Below are 17,526 nucleotides of genomic sequence, written 5' to 3'. Positions count from 1 at the left end.
TTTGCATTGCACTGCGGTATCCGTCGGACTGGAGCTGCAGCCTCCGCCGGATTATTTATTGCGGGCCCGTTGATGCTCAGTGCTGCCACGACGTGGCCGAGAGGCGGAGGCGGGAGCGCAGAAGCTCCCGCAGCCCTTGGGAAGGGCAGCGCTGGGAGACTGCTCTGCTCGCGAGAAATACAAATGAAAGACAAGGGAAGAAGGGAGGGGGGGGGGGAAGAATAAAATCCGGCCTACCTTTTTATACGGGAGGATTTGAACTCGCCCCCGGGCAAGGTATTCCGGCAGGACCGGCTCTGTCCCCTCCCTTTCCTCTGTACCTCGGTGTGTATCAACAGTAAAATATCACGATAGGAGCTGGCTGGGGAGGATTCGTCCGCGTCCCCTCGGCCAGGCTGCCGGTACCCCGCCAGTCTAAACAACGGTTCGCCTTGTTCAAACTGTTTGGATTAAGAGCTATTAGTTAGAAGTCGGTTTTGGTGAAGTTGCCGAGCATGAGAAGGATTTGTAAGAGGTTTTCTGTGTGAGGAGGAAGAGGCTTTTAAGCTCAAGAGGGTAACTGCCCCCGCACCTGTATCCGAGGGTGGCTGGGGCTGCAGCCGGGTTTTCGACGGGAAAAGGAAGGCGAAGAGTTTGGTGGAGGAGGTGCTGGGGCTGCAGGGAATTCCAAAAACAAATAAAAGGCGGATGAAATACACGGGTATCGCAAAGTGTGACTTTGTTGCGGTGGCAAGATGCAGCTGCTGACTTTCTGTTTTCCAGGGGGGGAAATGGTGAAGGGAAACTGCTGCTAAATGTGTCCGGGCAGGACATTTCCCCGACAGAGCTGGGGGGTAATAGATTATTGTAATTTGGGGTTTTCTGGGGGTAGGGGGAGGAGCGGAGAGAACGCCAGAATGTGACTGAAGCGGAGATTGCAGTGCAGATTGTTTAGCTGTCACTGTAACTACTCCAACACGACCCAGTAAGGCAAACGTGCTCGTTTAATTCCTTTCTATACTATGGAATCAACGAAGAAATGTTTTCGCTGCCTGCAGTCGAGCTTTCGACGGTTTGGTTTGGACGCAAACAATAGCTTGGGAAAAAAAGGAAAGAAACAAAAAAGCGATAGAGAGAAAAAAAAAAAAGAGAGAGAGAAGAAAGAAAAAGACCTCACCCTGTAACCGATGCTATAAAATGCAAATATAACTAAGTTTGGCGCATTTTTTTACTATCATTATTTTGGTGTCTGTGTGATGGATTAAAAGTCAAGACAGTCTGCCCACAACTTTTTGAAGTACGATTGGTGGGTTTTGCTTGCCCCGAGTATTCATTCTTTTAAGGTGCGTTTTCGTTTCGACCCACGCTGAAGAAAATCTCTTTCAAATACATTTAGCATGCTGTGTGCTTGTTTCTGGTGTTCCCTCCTTTTTAAACTCTATTGGTGTTGAATAAAGAACACTTTTATCTGGAGAAGGCTGGATTTCAGGAAATACATAACTTCCCATCACTTGCAGCTAGTGATCTGTAATTCTGCCAGGTGTGTTTATGGATTAACAGGGTTGAAGCAGTTAAGGAAGTTGGGGGGAGGAGGGAAAATAAAATTGGAGGCAATCAACATCTGAATGTGAAAGTCCAGCTGAGACTGTGAACAATACTAACTATTGTGGAGAGATGTTTTAACTCACCACTGTTTTATAGGTATCGTAATCTGCCCCCGGAAATGAGACAAATAGTCTCCCAACAACAAAACTCTCCTTTGAAACCTACTTTAGGAAAAGGGGCTCGCACGAATGTCACTTTCGGTCAGAGCGCGTTTAAAATTAGGCTACTCAATTTGTTGTAATGGTCATGGATTATGAGTAAGCACAGCTTGGAATGAACAACCTCATGTTATCTCCAGGAACTGCAGGGTTACTGCTGAATTTAAAGCGCCTCAGCGAATTTCATCAGCACTGTTACTGTCCCTGCCCTGGGCCAAGAATTATATTTCCGCTATGGGATAACAGCCATGATGAAAAATGAAGGTGGAAATGAATTTTTCCCTTCCTAAAGACACACATCCGCGTTTAATCAAATTATTCTGAACAACAACGAAACCGATTGGCTTCTGCTGACTCATTAGCGGGGCTGTATTAATTAGAATTTGAATGTTTGATTCCCTCGGCTCGACTTTGGCGGGGGAATATGGGGAGAAGAAACACATGGAACTTTATCTGGGTTGCTCGGAGGGTGCCAGGAGCCCGCCCAGCCCTTCCTGGGGCCTTCTCGGGCTCTTGGTGCGAACAAAATTCCCCCTCCTCAGAAGGCCACCATTTCCTGCCTTAGCGACAACAACCTCTGCATTAATTGTGGGGGTGTTCGTTAAGATAGGAAAACCTCTTCCAGGCAGGACACATTGTCCTCTCTTTCTCAATAGCTGCGTTCGGCGCTGAGGAAGGGTCCTCTAAGTTCCAGAAAGAAAGGCTTAGTGAAGGACTGATTTGCGACCAAAAAGAAAAAAAAAAAGGTTAAAAACCTCCTGGATATGGTTGCGGCATGGCGGTGGGAAATGGAGATAGGACGGGCGGGCCCCCCCGGAGCTCCTCTCCCCCTCCGCCACAAACTTTCCCTCTACCGGAGTGCGGGGGCGGCTCGCCCACTCTGCCCGCGGGACTAAGCGGTTCTCTCGGGGCGAAGCGCTGTCGTGGGGCCGCAAACTTTTAAGGGCTCTCCCTTTCGCACGACCCCCAGCCGCCGGAGGTGAAGGGTCCCCGTTCGCCGTTGTCACGCTGCCCTTGCTGCCTGCTCCCGCCGGAAATTATGACTGCTATTACCACTATTACTGTTGGAATATTTTTCCCGCGGAGGGGCGGTGCCACCCCGGGGGCGCGGCCGGTCCCCGCGGGTGGAGTGGCGCTGCGCGACGCGGCGCTGCGCGGGGCGGCGCGGCGGGGCCGGGGCTGCCGGTAAGTTGGCGGCGCGGTGGCGGCGGCCCCGGGGGAGCGGGCGCCGCGCGAGCTCCCATTGGCCGCCCCGCCGTCAGCTGCTCCTATTTTCTGCTGTCGCTTTTGGCGCTCGGCCATCCAGAAACAAACCACTTCGATGACTCCTAATAGTTATCGCCAGATGTACTAATACACAACAAATCACGGTCAGGGAGAGGGGGAGAGCAAATGAGTTCCTATTTCGTGAATCCCACTTTCCCGGGGAGCCTGCCTGGGGGCCAGGACTCTTTCTTGGGGCAGATCCCCCTTTACCCGTCGGGCTATGATGCTCTCAGGCATTTTCCGTCTTCGTACGGGGCAAGCAGCCTGCAGGACAAGACTTACACCTCACCTTGTTTCTACCAACAGTCCAACACCGTCATTGCTTGCAATCGGGCTTCCTATGAGTACGGAGCCTCTTGTTTTTATTCGGACAAGGAAATTAGTAGCGCCTCCGGCAGTGGCAAACAGAGGGGGCCCGGGGAATACCTGCACTTTTCTTCCGATCAACAGTACAAATCCAGCGGCGTCCAAGCCAAAATTGTAAATGACGAATGCACCGACCGGAAGTACACGAGCCCTGTTTACCCCTGGATGCAGCGGATGAACTCCTGCACTGGTAAGGCATTTCAGTACAATCGGGGGGAGGGGGTTGTGGGGGGGGGGAGGTGGCAAGGAAGGAAAAGTTTCTTTCCCCAATATTTCCCCCCCACCTTGATTCGGAGATAAAGTCCGAACTGCTGGAGAAAGGTGGTTCCTGCAAGGCAATGTGTAACATGAAACCCTCCCAGGTTATTTTAGACCTGGGACGTTGGCACCCTGGGAACGGTGGCCGAGAGCTCAGCTTGTGGGTTCACTGGTGAAAGCTACCGGAGAACCCTTAGGAAGCAGGGAAAGAACAAAATAAAACAAAACAAACCCACAACAAACAACAACCGATGAAACAAGGAGCAGAGCAGTTTTAACAGTCTCCCAAAGCCACCCCAAAGGCTCTGCTTAGCTTCTTCATTGTCAGAGAGCGATGCGGGGAATATGCCCTCTGTACTGAGGATCCAATGCATTAGTGGCACAGTCCGCCTCGCCCTCCCTCCCCCAGCTCATTAGCCTGTAAGTATTGGATATTGAGAGCACGTTTCGGGGGCCGTGGGCGCACTTCCATGGCATTGCGGATTTTATCTGTTTTACAAGTGAATTTCACATAACTGAACTATTCTATCTAGGAGTGGTGTTGGGCGTGGGGGGCAGGGTTTTATTGGGGTGGCACTTGTTTTTAATAATCCGTTATTAATATGTTTACTTACAGTGTTTGATAATGACTCCCCTCCTTTCCTCACGAGTTTGTTTGCTGGACTCTGGGTCGCATCTCTTTTTTTTTTAGGGGGGTGGGGAGGAAGTTAAACTTTTAGCAAGACCATTATGATGCTGCTTTGCATTCGAGGGCAATAAATTCCGGAGCAAATGGGGAAGGCTCTTCTATGATCTTTAGCTGATGTCTATAATTATACTTAAATTGCAGACCTTCTGTAGTCACAGCCATAGCAATGGAGAGTATTTGTGTAAAGGCAGCTGCATATGCGCTCGCACACACACGCACACACAGAGGCTGCAGCTCCCAGGTCCGCACACGCGTATGCGTGATGCGTGTGTGTGTGTGTGTTTGCGCGCACAGGCTCTTCACAAGCAGGAGGCAGCCTCTGCTCAGCAACTCATGCCAGAGCTACCTACGCCACTTTCTCATGATCCACCTTAAAGCCTCTTTGTATCCCAGCTTTCCCACCACCGTATGCACGCTGCACATCAGCATGTACAGCTGGTCAGGCAGGAGAATAGGAAAAGAGGGACAAGGCTTCAGGAAACCAGAGCAGCTCCCCCCACCCTTGATTGTGCCTGCAAAAGGAGGCAGAATACACTAGTCGCTGTTTCTGGTCTGAAGTCACTGGGCCCTGTCCAATGCGATCATTTTGTCTTTACTTCTACAGGTACAGTATATGGAACTCATGGGAGACGAGGGAGGCAAACTTACACCAGATACCAAACGCTAGAGTTAGAGAAGGAATTTCATTTTAACAGATACTTAACCCGAAGACGACGTATTGAGATTGCAAACGCTCTCTGCCTTACTGAACGCCAGATTAAAATATGGTTTCAAAACAGGCGGATGAAATGGAAAAAGGAAAACAAATTCATAAATTCCACACAGCCCAGCAGCGAAGAAACAGAGGAAAAGTCAGGGGAGTAGAACCACGTTTAATAAATCCTACCAGGTCTTTCCTTAGTGATTATTATTACTATTATTATTATTATTATTATTATTACTTACTTCGTGTTCCTTCTGCTACTAAAATTCTATAGGTTTGTCACAGTCTATTAATTCTCAAAAGGCTTGGTTAAAAGATGTACATTTGCAATCATCTGTGACTCTTTTAATATATGTGGAAGTCCCAGCTTTCGAGCTAAAGGCATGCATGTGTATAGGCAAAGCATAGATGGCATTGCTTAAAGTATTAGTGAAATGTCCAGATTTTAAAATATTTGAGGTGAGCATTTGTGTGTGGGTGAATGTCCCTGACGTGCCTGGGTAAGAAGAGATAAGCAAGAGGTTGTTTTGTTTTGTCTTCTTCTTTTTTTTTTTTTAATTTATTAATTTTCTTTTAAATTAAAAAATTTTTATTTTGTAGAAATACGAGAAATTTTATAAAATCTTGGGGTTATGTTTTTGCTAACTCCCACTACACCGAGTCGTCCCGTTATGCTGTGTTTGGGAGCATATCGTGTACAGGAAAAAAAAAAGTTTCCCCCATGTGTAAGGGATTTAAATAGCAAAAGAAAAAAAAAGACAAATTCTTTTTAAAAATTACTGTATAAAGCCATGAGTATAAACTTACAGTTAAAATGAAGATGAATTGCAGGGAGATTTTAAAAATGCCGCTAAACTGCCTAATCTGCACTATTAGTATTAAAGTAAAAACTCCACCTTAAACTTCAAGGGAAGCGAGGGAAGAGGTTTCGTGGAGCGTGAATTTCTGTGGTTCTGTGGAGCTTACACTGAGATTGCAATGAACTCAGCTCTACACTGAAGGGGCTTTGAATTGTGGACTACATTTCTTGGGGCTTGTGGGCTTGGATCTATATTTATTTATTTTATTTTTTCCTTTTTTTTTTTTTGTTTTATTTTGGTACAGGGAAAGTATCTGTCACATTAACTCGGGGATCTTATTCCCTGCTTTTGTGGTATCCTAACTCACATTCATGTTTCTTAGCACTGGAAAAAAAAATAGATACTCTAAGGAAGAGTAGCTGACATAAAATGCTTCCACTTCGAGTTCTGTCTAAGTAAAAGAAGTGCAGCAAAAATATTGATTAATATATACATTATATCATTGTATATTATACTGTGTGCACATTAGTGTGTGTGTGAAACTGTGTACAAATACACTTCTATACGCATCGAGGCTCTTCTCTTTGGAAAGCAGCGCATTTTGGGCTACCCCTCTAAATATTTTAAAAGCCAAATATGGAAAATACTAACGCAAAATGGCTACTGCCGCATTTAGAGTTTGTGTTTCTTTGTTTGTTTTGATTTATTATTTTTCTTTATCCCGAGAGGCAGAAAAATAACGGCGGCCATAAACCCGCCTGGAATTTGACCCCTTAGTTGGAAAAACGCTGCATGGTATTTATCTTTCATGGGTACCTGCCATTTCACATCGGCAGGACACGGGTGCTTGTTGAAACCTCCAGCAGGAGAACAAGGGAAAGAAAAAACTCTCTCTACATATATATATGAAAAGGACATAATCGCTGCCAGCGCGATCGTACAGGATTTGTGAACTGGTGTAAATAAGCCTCACTGAGAGGACAAAACAGGCACAAAGCAGAGCACTTCCTGCATGCAAAGCTCTCCGGCGGCCGGAGTACGGGAGGACGGCCCGCCGGTCGTGCCGCTTCCCCGGCGGCTCCGTGCCGCTAGCGGATGCGGGCGTGGTGGAGGCGCGCCCAGCTCAGCTCCGCGCTCCTCCGCGCCGCTCCGCGCCGCCGTCGGGGGCCGTCACCCCGGGTCGACCCCGCCGAGCCGCCGCCATCCCCCGCGCCGCCAGCGGGTGGCGCTGGAGGCCGGCGGACGGGCGGGCGGTGGCGGCGGCGGCGCGCAGCGGCGGCGCGCCCCGGGCCGCCCGCGCCCTCCCAGCTCCCCCACCAGTGCACGAGTTTACCTCTAGAGGTCATCAGGCAGGATTTACGACTGGACAACAAAAGCACGTGATGTGAAGCCGTACCCCATATTTGGGTGCCTACGTAGGAGGGAACCAAGTACATGTCCCAGTCATTTCCATAATTCATCATAAATTGTGCAAGGGTGCTATAGACGCACAAAACGACCAAGAGCCACAAATCAAGCACACATATCAAAAAACAAATGAGCTCTTATTTTGTAAACTCATTTTGCGGTCGCTATCCAAATGGCCCGGACTACCAGTTACATAATTATGGAGATCACAGCTCGGTGAGCGAGCAATACAGGGACTCCGCCAGCATGCACTCCGGCAGGTACGGATACGGCTACAATGGCATGGATCTCAGCGTCGGGCGCTCTGCTTCCACCCACTTTGGTGCCAATGAGAGACCCCGCAGTTACCCGGCCAACACCACCTCTGCTTCGACAGAGCCCAGGTACAACCAGCCCGCGACGTCTTCTCACTCGCCTCCCCCTGACCCTCTGCCCTGCACCGCCGTGGCCGGTTCGCCTGTCAGTGAGAGTCACCACGGGGTGAAAAACTCCCTCGCCAACTCCACCAGCACTTCGTCCAATTCCAGCAGCAACACGCACATCAGCAGAGACGGGGTTGGCACCTCGTCTGGGACTGAGGAAGACACTCCAGCAAGCAGCGAGCAGGCAAGTGCCCCGAGCGACCAAAGCACAGCCCAGCCTTCACAGCCCCAGATCTACCCCTGGATGCGAAAACTGCACATAAGTCATGGTAAAGCAAATACCCTGTTCTTTCTTTATTTCTCTGGAGGAAAAGGAGGATTTAATGTAAACCGGGTGGTTGCGCCGAGCAAGGTCGGGCAGAGGGGGAGAAGAGGGCGTGAGAGCAGGCAGCTTCCGTGCACAGCACAACTCTGCTCGCAGGGAAGCACAGTGCCTTCTCTGGGAGAGTGCTCCCCCAAAACAAAGCAAAACACCAAAAAAAAAAAAAAAAAGAAAAATAAAAGGCAACCCCCCGGAAAAAAAAATTAAAAAAGCAGCAGGCGGCCCAGCTCCAGGCGGGCATCAGGGTAGCAGAAAGAGCCTTCCCGAAGGGAAATCGGCAGCAGAGGCTGCTCCCGGCTCTCCTCTGGAAGGGGGAACCTCCAGTGGGAACAACGCGGCTGACCCCATTTATTTTGCCGAGCCATATTAAAAAGAGAATAGGAGAGGGTGAGGAGGGCAGTTTGCATTGCTGAGAAGCCGTGGGGGAGGGGAGGAGAGTCGCCCCAAACTCCGGGGAGAGGGCTTGAGGGAAGCGGGAAAACGGAGCAACTTTCAGCCCCGGGTACCTGCCCTGCTCTCTGTGCTGGGGGAGCAGACGGAGTGTCTCTGCCTCCCAGAGCCTTCCCCAGCTCTGCCGTGGGAAACGGCTGCATGCTTCGGCTTTGCTCTCCCAGCACTGAAAACTCAGCCAGCAGCTGAGGCATCCTCCAAAACAGCTTATCTGGGGAAGGCGGGGGAGGGTGGAAGGGAGGATTAGCCTTCAGAAAAATAAAATAAAATTCAATTTAAAAAATTCGAACGCCAAATCCAAGTGAAAACTTACCGAGACCACCAAATCCTCCTCCCCCAAGCCTTTCCTAAAAGGGGCTGGAGGGGGAAACTTGTTGAGCGCTTATCCAAATCAGAAACAAAACCAGGCAGGACTGAGAATAACGGTCTTGGTCGCTGGTAGCTGCAGTAAGACACGAGGGCACCAAGTGGCTGCTGAGAGTCTAAATCATGTACTTTTCTCTTCCAGACAACATAGGGGGACCAGAAGGGAAAAGGGCTCGGACTGCTTACACCCGCTATCAGACCCTGGAGCTGGAAAAGGAATTTCACTTCAATAGATACCTGACCCGCAGAAGAAGGATTGAAATAGCACATGCTCTTTGCCTCTCAGAGAGACAAATAAAGATCTGGTTCCAAAACAGGAGAATGAAATGGAAAAAGGATAATAAGCTGAAAAGTATGAGCATGGCAGCTGCAGGAGGGGCATTCCGTCCCTAAGCGTTTGATCAATTAAAAGTACTGAGCAGTATTAGCTGACCCTGCGTCTCATGTCAGTACTAAGTTGACTTTCTAAAACTTCCTTGTGTTACTTCTGTGAAGAAACCCTGTTCTTGTCGCCCTTATTCATCTTTTAATCATGAGCCTGTTTATTATCATTCTCTCGCGTGTATAAGTAGATCTGCTTTTATCGTACATTTCTTTGTCTTGAATGGCTTTGTCTTGAAAAAATAATAGATGTTTTAACTTATTTATATGAAGCGAGCTGTGTTACTTGAAGTAACTGTTAAAACAAAACAAAACTAAGGAAAAAAAGGAACAAAAAATAAGGTTAAAAAAAGGAGAGAGAGAAAGAAACCCTCCCCCGGTTTAGTACAAATGTTATGTGTTGCACTCAACCTGCTTAACTGTGCATGTGTGGTCAAGTGTTAATGTCTGTATAGCTCCAAGCTGTTAAAAATATTTTTATTCAAACTACCTATATAATTCCTGTGTAATTAATGCTGTTGTAGAAGTGAAATGATGAAATCAACTGAACTTGTCCTACGTGTAGTGAATAGTGGATCTGTGACGAAAACTGTGATTCCAAGCAGTATGTCCTTGCTGTGCCTTTGTATATGACTCTTTGCACGAACTCTTAGAAGTGGCTCTTATTAAGCGCAGCTTCTGTGATGTATGTTTTTTGTGAACAAAGTTACAAATATAGTCAAAGTCTGGCTGTTTGAGCAAACTGTGATCAGCTTTTTTTTTATTATTATTTTATTTTTTTTAAACTGACTGGAAATCAACAACAAAAAAATAAACTTTCTATTGTAAAGTATTCGTGATCTGGTTTGTGCAAAGCAAGAAGTTGTGCTTCCTGGTTTGCCTTTGGAAGAAAAAATCAGTGCAGAGCGTGTTTAATAATAATTTACCTGGCTCCTGCTGCACGTTGCAAATGGGTAATGCTGCGATGGTTCACTATCAGTATTTTTAATTGGAAGTTTGACCATAAGTTCCTCCTTAGTGGTTTCTCCCTAGGTGAAAAGCTGCATCGCAGGAACCACAATTAACACCCTTTGTGGGTGAATCAGCTGTTAGTTGTTTGCTGATGGTTAAAAAAACAAAATAAAACAAAACAAAACATGTGCTTTGTTAAAACACTCGGCTAACTCCAAGAGGTGTTTGCATCGCTCTAGAATTTCTCCTGTGGTTTCATTAAGTATATTTGCAGGACAGCCACGTCCGAGCCCTCTGCGTCCTTTTAGTAAAACTCGCTAGCCACGTTCCCACTTTTCACCCTTTACAGATTTTTGTTTTTCTTCGCTACAACTAGTTTTCTATAAACGTAATGTTACTTACCCCATCAGAGCTTGAATGGTTAACTCTTCTGAGCTTCTAAGAGCAACTAGAGATTTGCACATTTACTGACTGGTTACATTGATGCCTTCCCTTAAAAGTTATAAAACAGTAAACTTTATAAGCCCCAGTTCCGGCTATATGACATTTGGGTGCCAAATGAATAGGGTTTTGTCTATGAATTAGATCGTAAAATCATCCATAGCACAGACAGATAGGCTCACTGGCTATAAAAAGTCACGTGGTGCCATTAAAGTAAGTTTTATGGTTTTGGGGAGTTGACATCCAACATTATATACCACATAACATATAATCTCACTGACGCTGGACTTCATTTGACTCTTTTGCAGGCTACGTGTGCCTCCTGGCCATTCAAATTGTCAGGTTTAGGGACAGAAGTATCCAAACCACAAGTTCTCAATACTGTATGAAAAATGACTCCTTGCAAGTCAAAGGTAAGTTTCGTGTACAAGTTCCTTAAAGTTTATTTGTACAGTGGGAAAGCCGAGGCTCCCGATTGCTCTCGCTACCTCTCGCCTCTCTCTCTTTCTTTCTTTCTTTCTTTCTTTCTCTTTCTCTTTTTCCCTTCCTCTCTGCCTGGGGCTTTTCAGGACGGTCCCACCGAGCCCGAAAGGCAGGATCAGCCATTAATGATCCAGGTTGCGCTGCAAATCCCCCCCCATCCCTTCACTCGCAGCAGATAGCTCTGTATTTTAACGATCAAATCAAAGTAAACCACAATAAGTGACTTTGGCAGAGATGGATTTTGGGGCCTAGCTTTAATCACTTTGACTACCGCAGAAGATAATTGCTTCCTTTGCTCCAATAGACTCTCCAAGTTTGGAGAGGTTTTGTTTAGCAGAGTAGTTACTGCAGGCGATTAAAAAAAAGGGGAAAACAAAATAGATAGGGGTTGATATTATCTGGGCAGTGTCTTCTGTAGGCATGATATCGAGTTGGAGGTGTGCTGATACGACAATAGTCTTTGGGTTGGTGAAATATGTTGCACATCAGAGCTAGTATTAAAATGGCACAAACTGCACTGAAACGCTTAAGGTTCCTATTTTCTGCATTGGGTTGTTGATAAAGTTTAGCTATGTGCATGTCCATCTGTGAGTGCACGTAGTGTGCTTTGAGTATGTACATTGGTTATGTTGCTGTAGCTTCTATTCAGATCCTATATGTAATTTATGTAATTACAGGAAGATAAAGATATTTCAGTTCTGTACATGTGTGCATGCAAATAAAAATCAATCAGTAGTCCTGTGGAAAGCTGTACACATGCATATGTGTGTGTAATAGTGGTATGTTTATGTATACAAAGGGTGTGTATGTGTGCATACATCTCTATGTTCTTGTGACTTTTTTTTCTTTTTTTTTTTAAGCAAACCAATTGACTGTAACTTGTAGCATTAATATGAGAGACTACAGGTCATTAGAGTGCTGCAAATTATGAAATACTGGCTTGGTTTATTGAAGATTGTAAATATCCCCCTAGCTCTGCTGTCTTTCTCTGCCTTATATTGCTGGCTGCCATTGTGGGGTAGGCCCCAGCTGCGTGTTTACTTCAACATTCTTTTTATTTAAGTGGACTGTTCTCACTAGAGTGTGATTACTCAGCAATAAACTTTATGGCCGGATTTAACTTTAGTCTTTGAATTTCCAGGACTTGAATGAAAGGGTGAAAGGAACTCTGTCTTTCTCTAGGTTGCATTAAGGCCTGATCCTTATCCTGAGAGCTGTAACTTAGGCGATGGATCTCAGGGGAGTGTAGACCAAGATCCAGTCATAGGCTAGAGAAGAGATTTGAAAATTGCGTACAAAATATACCTAAATATCTATATAATCTAGATAGATATTTATCTCCAAATCAGGTGTGATTATCTCTTGCTCTGCACAGGTTTGGAATAGCAGGGCTTCAGCAGATTGTATTGTTTTCCTTCATGTGTCATAAAATTAGATTTGCAAAAGGATAGGGTGGTTGGGTGTGAAATGGGAGCTTTATTTTATTTCGCTAGTGCTATCCCTGAATTCTGCGGTTCAGGCTATATCTGCTAGTGGAAGCCAAAACGAGAATAAGGCAGAGGTGTACAGGAGGGTGAGGCTGTTGTGTACCTCTGCAAGGTCTGTGCATTGCTGTTTCCTATTTTATATTTATTTGCCTTCAATGTTAAAGAAATGTTAGTGTATAAGGTTGACCCAGTTCAAAGATCTCAGAGTTTTACAAATGTTTAATATTTAGGGTCAGCCTCCTGCATAAGATAAATGGAGTCTGCAGCCTTTGTGTCTGTGTACCCTTCCTAGGAACACTAAACAAACACATATGCATTTATTTCACATTAATTAAAAAAAAAAAAAAAGGAAAGGTGTTAAAAGTGCATATCCAAACGCACATTTGAAAATAATTTCCGTAATAAACAGCTGGGGATTTTATAATACACTAGCTGTCACATTTTTGTCAATTGGAATATCAGAAAGTTATATATGATAGGTGTGTATTATACTCCATGCCATAAAATTTTATAGTCTGAGGCAAAGGCATGAAAACCCTTTGAAAGTTTTGGCTTCATTTATACATGGTTGCTTTCCCAAGGAAAATCCTTTGCTTGAAAATGGGAATGGTACCAGACACAAACAGTTTGATATTACTCAGCATTCAACAACACTGCATTATTTGAGTTATCTGGTGAATATACAGACACATACGCACACCCGTTTGACTAATATTTCAGGAACCTGGATATCATCAGGAATTACAATTTTTCATTGTCTAGAGTGAAAAGATTTGCTATTGCTTATTTCCACATTTTTTAATGAGGCTTCTGGAGCATATTCCACCTAAAGCAGTATACAGAGATTCAAGAACTACGGAAAAGCAAAATATCCCCAAATCCACAAGCACATAAACCTGCCTGTACTGCAAGAAACTTTCAAACAACAACCAAAAAAAGTTAGATAGAAATGAAAACTTCTCCATATTTCTGGCCCTGCCCTGTCCTAAGCAGGACAGCTGAAGCCATTCAAATCCAGAAACGCAATATGATTTTCTAATCCGCTTTGAAATTTGAAATTCAAAGAAGAGACTGCCGAACTCTACCAAAATATTTCCAGGTCCTAATTGTTTTCTGAGGGAAATTGTCATGGATGATAATCGCTGGGAATCAGGAGAGAGGTCTTTTCTGTGCACGTTTTTTTCCTTGCTGTATTAGGTGGATTAATGCATGCGAGTTTGTTTTACTTCAGGCATGGCAAGTGGCGTTCTGCAGTTTGAAATACAGTTTACCTAATCCTTTGAAAGAAATACTTGAGTGTAGTGTGTCATGTCCTAAGCATAAGGCCAATTAAAGATTAGGCAACTCTCTTAATGTGTGTAACTAGTCACTCTGCAAGGCATAACTTTCTCTAAACCAGAAGTATAACAATCCGGTGGAAAGTCATCCGTAAATTACAATTCTGCCGCCTTGTCTAAACCCTCCAAACACCCTAATTGCAGAACATTAAGGGGAAATTATTATTCTGACATTTCCTTACATTTACAAAGTGTGTATTTGTGGAAGGGCGACAATAGAGGGGTTTACAATCTGCTGCATGGGAAATTGAATGGAACAGATCAGGAGGGGCGGATCAGGAGGTTTTGATTTCAAACTGGAGCAATTCCTTTTCCCTCCTCGCCAATACATATTTAACGCGTTAATCGCAGATCTAAGTAAATCTTCTGACCAAGTTAAGAAATAGCTTTGCTTTCTTATCTTTTTCTCTTGTCTGCCCTTAAAATCTCCCCGATTTTGTTGCTAGAGTTGCTAGCTAGAGCGCAAAAACACAGCCCCCACAGCCGCCTGGTCATCTTTGAAAATATTATCCCTTTCAAATTAAAGCACCTCACTAATGTGTCTCTGGAAGGCAAATACTCATGGACCATCGCAGTCACATGTTCCAGTAGCTACATGCACCAACAATATCAAATCTGACACAGCGAGCGTGTAAAATTTGCAAGGATTTCGTTTTATAGCACGCATAAGGAATCCTTCCTATATCCCCTCCCCAAAAAAATGTCTTTTCAATAATAATATTTGCTATGAAGGTTATTGGGTAATTATTGCAATTTTGTGGAACAGTCCTTGCTTGAGGTGAAGTCTGTCTCTGGATAACAAATGGCAGCCCGTGCAGTTCACTGCCAGGTTAAGTAAATGCAGAAAAGATAAATCTGCACACCCTAGGAATCACCAGCAGAGCTCGCTTTAGACCAAGTTCACAGTCAACTCGTTTGCCTAGACAAGGCTTCGCAAACAATTAGAGATGTTTCTTTATGTTTAAATCAAGGAGAAATGACTAAGACCCTCGCAACAGAGAGCTGCAGCTTTCCCCCCGACGCTCATCGCTACATTCCTTCCAGCCTCACGCCCAGAACTTACCCAGCATTTCACCTGCATTTGTAACCATATAGCGCCTTTGAGTAACAGGCTTTCCTCCAACGCTGCCGAAAGGCTGTGCGAACTGATCTAACAGCACTTTACAAAGCTGCGAGAGTAAAGGAAAAAAAAAAAAAAGAAAGAAAGAAAGGGGGGGGGAAAATAAAGCAATAATTAAAAAAGCAAAAGTATCCGATTTCTGAATAGGAGAAAAAAAATAAAATAAAAGAAAAAAAGCCTTAGAAATCTGGGGGAAACGGCAGAACTATTGAAACAAACAGTGCGAGTCTCTTACTCCTAAAAGAAGCTGCATAGCTTTTGTATATCTTTGTGGTTAAGGGCGTTACAACCGCAGGTCAAAAAGTTGAGGGTCAAAAGTTTACGTTTTGCACCACTCTTAGTCATTCGCCTAGACAGAGTTTGATGTCAATGTTATAGCCGAGATCTTGACTATCAGCACAAAAGATAAAATAGCTTTGAGTTACGTGTGTATCACAGTATGGACTCCAGGTGAACCCTGCTGGCTGAATGACCTCAATTACCGAGGAAAGGATAGAAAATTCCTCTTTTCAAGAGTAATACACGTTGTATTTCATCTTGAATTATCGACCACATTTGCGTCTGAATATCTCGGGTTCGGCTGCGGCAGGTAAACACGAGTGTTACCCCACAGTAACCGCGGATGCTGCCTCCTCCGAGAGTCAGGTAGCAAAATGTTTCACCCCTGTTTACCATATAATAACCTGCTTTAAGAGGTTTAGTGTTAAGCCTCCTCACTTTGCAAAATGGCAGAAAGATAAGATAGTAGTGAAGCTATTAACGCGTGTATCGATCCTAGTCGCGTCTTTGTCTTTACTCTCATTTTTGTAGTGACCGGTAAACTGTGCTTAAACAGGACATGCTGGAGATAATATGGGTTATATGTTTGGTCAGAAGGAGCTCCTTTAAAATGTAGAGTGGCAGGGACGTGTTGTGCTACGGATGGAAAATGTTGCGGAGAAGCTGGCGCCCTTCGCTGCTCCGTGATTTGGAAGGATCTCACAGCCTTCTGGAATTACCCGAGGCAGCAGTGTTCCCAGCGAAATGGGGATCAGGGAGAGCTGTTTCCCTCCTTCCACCAAACCAACTGTCCCCAAGAAAAAGTTTAGTGGAATTTTTTTTCCCCATTCCCGCCCAGCAGACAGTTCTTCCCACATCGCAGGGATTTTTTTGTTCCCAGTGCTGTCTCCATGCCGAATTTTTAGCTCCTGGGTCAGGCGTTGAGGGAGAAGTGGCCAATACTGCTCAGGGCATTTAATTCCGGGGGTCATAACTGCAAATGGGATTCAGCCTGAAATTATGAGGATAAGAGGTCAATGGAAGAGGAAAAAGATATTCTCAAATATTCATAAGCAGCTGTAAAATGTGTGGAGGAGGGGACTAGGCTACGAGGAAGTCCAAGAAAGAGCACACCTCACTCCCATCTATGCACTGCTGCCATTCCACTCCCCAAGACAGGAGGCTACACTGGCCTCTGTGTAGCTGGTACGTGTGAATTATTTGCCAGAGACACAGCTGGATCGTAGCAAGCAAGTGCTATTTCTTGGGAACAGATATGCGAGAGGCTAGATTTAAGATGAGCCAAAGCGATTATTGGAGATTTTGCTTAAAGTACCTGATGAAGCCTGTGATGCAAGCGTTTATTCGGGGTGTCGGGGTTGTTCAAAGTTGCTCCTATTGCTCACTTGTAGGGAGACCTGGCGTTGCACGTTTGAGGAGCCTGCCCTCGCTGGAGACAGTGTATAACCTTTCACATCCAGAGTATTTATTTGATGTAAGAGTCAAGCCTGATAACAAGCTTAGAAACGTAGCCAGCGTGGTAGGAGAATAGAAGGCAGATTGTTTCCAAGAATAACAATGCGTCTTTCATATACCCAGAACGAAAGCTGTTACTGTAGCTGGCTTACTCAAGACTAGGTGACTGAAATTCATCTGCCTTCTCATCAAAACAATTAGTGTCTCGAATTCCACACTTTCAGTCTAATTTAGAATAATAAATAAACAAATAAATAGAAGCAGTCAAAGCGTTTTCAAGAAGGTTGAAATTTTGGCTTCAATAAATATTGATCATTCAGAATTCTTGTTTAAACAATTCCTAAAAAAAAAAAAAAAAAAAAAAAAAAAAAAAAAAAAAAGAAGGTCACAACCTAGAGAACAGTTAATAATCTAAGACGAAGTCTTTCTGTCCTTACACTCTCTCCATCCAGCACACTGCTCTCAGGCGTGGAAGGTCTGCTGGAAAGACCATTCATTTAAAAATCCGGGCACAAATCACATTTTACATCTGTTTATTTAACCGCTCCAGGGCAGAGGGAGAAAATCCTGCCAATCATCCCGTTGTTGAGAGGAGCCCGGGTGCTGAAGAAATCCCCACTTTTGCAGAACGCTGAACTTGGGGCGAAACCCCAAGCAGTGCCCCGGCAGCGAGCGCTGGAAAAGCGCGCTCCCGCCCGCGAAGGCATGAGCAGCCTCGAGGCTCTGTCATTCCCAGGAACAAAGGATGGAATACAGTCCGTACATTCCATAACGTTTACATTTTCCCGCGATTTTTTCTTAA

General features: G+C 45.0%; 2 protein-coding genes across 2 annotated transcripts; both read left to right on the top strand.

The window, feature by feature from the left end:
* The first annotated feature begins 3,134 nt into the window (after positions 1 to 3,134).
* Positions 3,135 to 5,190, top strand: HOXA6 (homeobox A6). The gene is made up of 2 exons (XM_054384948.1): positions 3,135 to 3,564; positions 4,925 to 5,190. Exons 1-2 carry the CDS (start codon positions 3,135 to 3,137, stop codon positions 5,182 to 5,184), a joined length of 690 nt encoding a protein of 229 aa, XP_054240923.1. The 3' UTR covers positions 5,185 to 5,190.
* Positions 5,191 to 7,305: 2,115 nt separating this feature from the next.
* HOXA5 (homeobox A5) lies at positions 7,306 to 9,525 on the top strand. The gene is made up of 2 exons (XM_054384947.1): positions 7,306 to 7,921; positions 8,933 to 9,525. Exons 1-2 carry the CDS (start codon positions 7,360 to 7,362, stop codon positions 9,181 to 9,183), a joined length of 813 nt encoding a protein of 270 aa, XP_054240922.1. The 5' UTR covers positions 7,306 to 7,359; the 3' UTR covers positions 9,184 to 9,525.
* The last annotated feature ends 8,001 nt before the right edge of the window (positions 9,526 to 17,526 follow it).

The sequence above is a fragment of the Indicator indicator genome, chromosome 11, assembly GCF_027791375.1.
Source record: "Indicator indicator isolate 239-I01 chromosome 11, UM_Iind_1.1, whole genome shotgun sequence".
Classification (NCBI taxonomy): Eukaryota; Metazoa; Chordata; class Aves; order Piciformes; family Indicatoridae; genus Indicator; species Indicator indicator.
This window is presented reverse-complemented; position numbering and strand designations above follow the sequence as displayed.

What these genes read in the sequence shown, in the direction of transcription:
- HOXA5 (XM_054384947.1), top strand. Translation starts at nt 7,360, where the DNA reads ATGAGCTCTTATTTTGTAAACTCATTTTGCGGTCGCTATCCAAATGGC. An exon ending in AAAACTGCACATAAGTCATG is followed by an intron (nt 7,922 to 8,932) that starts GTAAAGCAAATA and finishes TTTCTCTTCCAG; the next exon opens with ACAACATAGGGGGACCAGAA.
- HOXA6 (XM_054384948.1), top strand. Translation starts at nt 3,135, where the DNA reads ATGAGTTCCTATTTCGTGAATCCCACTTTCCCGGGGAGCCTGCCTGGG. An exon ending in GCGGATGAACTCCTGCACTG is followed by an intron (nt 3,565 to 4,924) that starts GTAAGGCATTTC and finishes TTACTTCTACAG; the next exon opens with GTACAGTATATGGAACTCAT.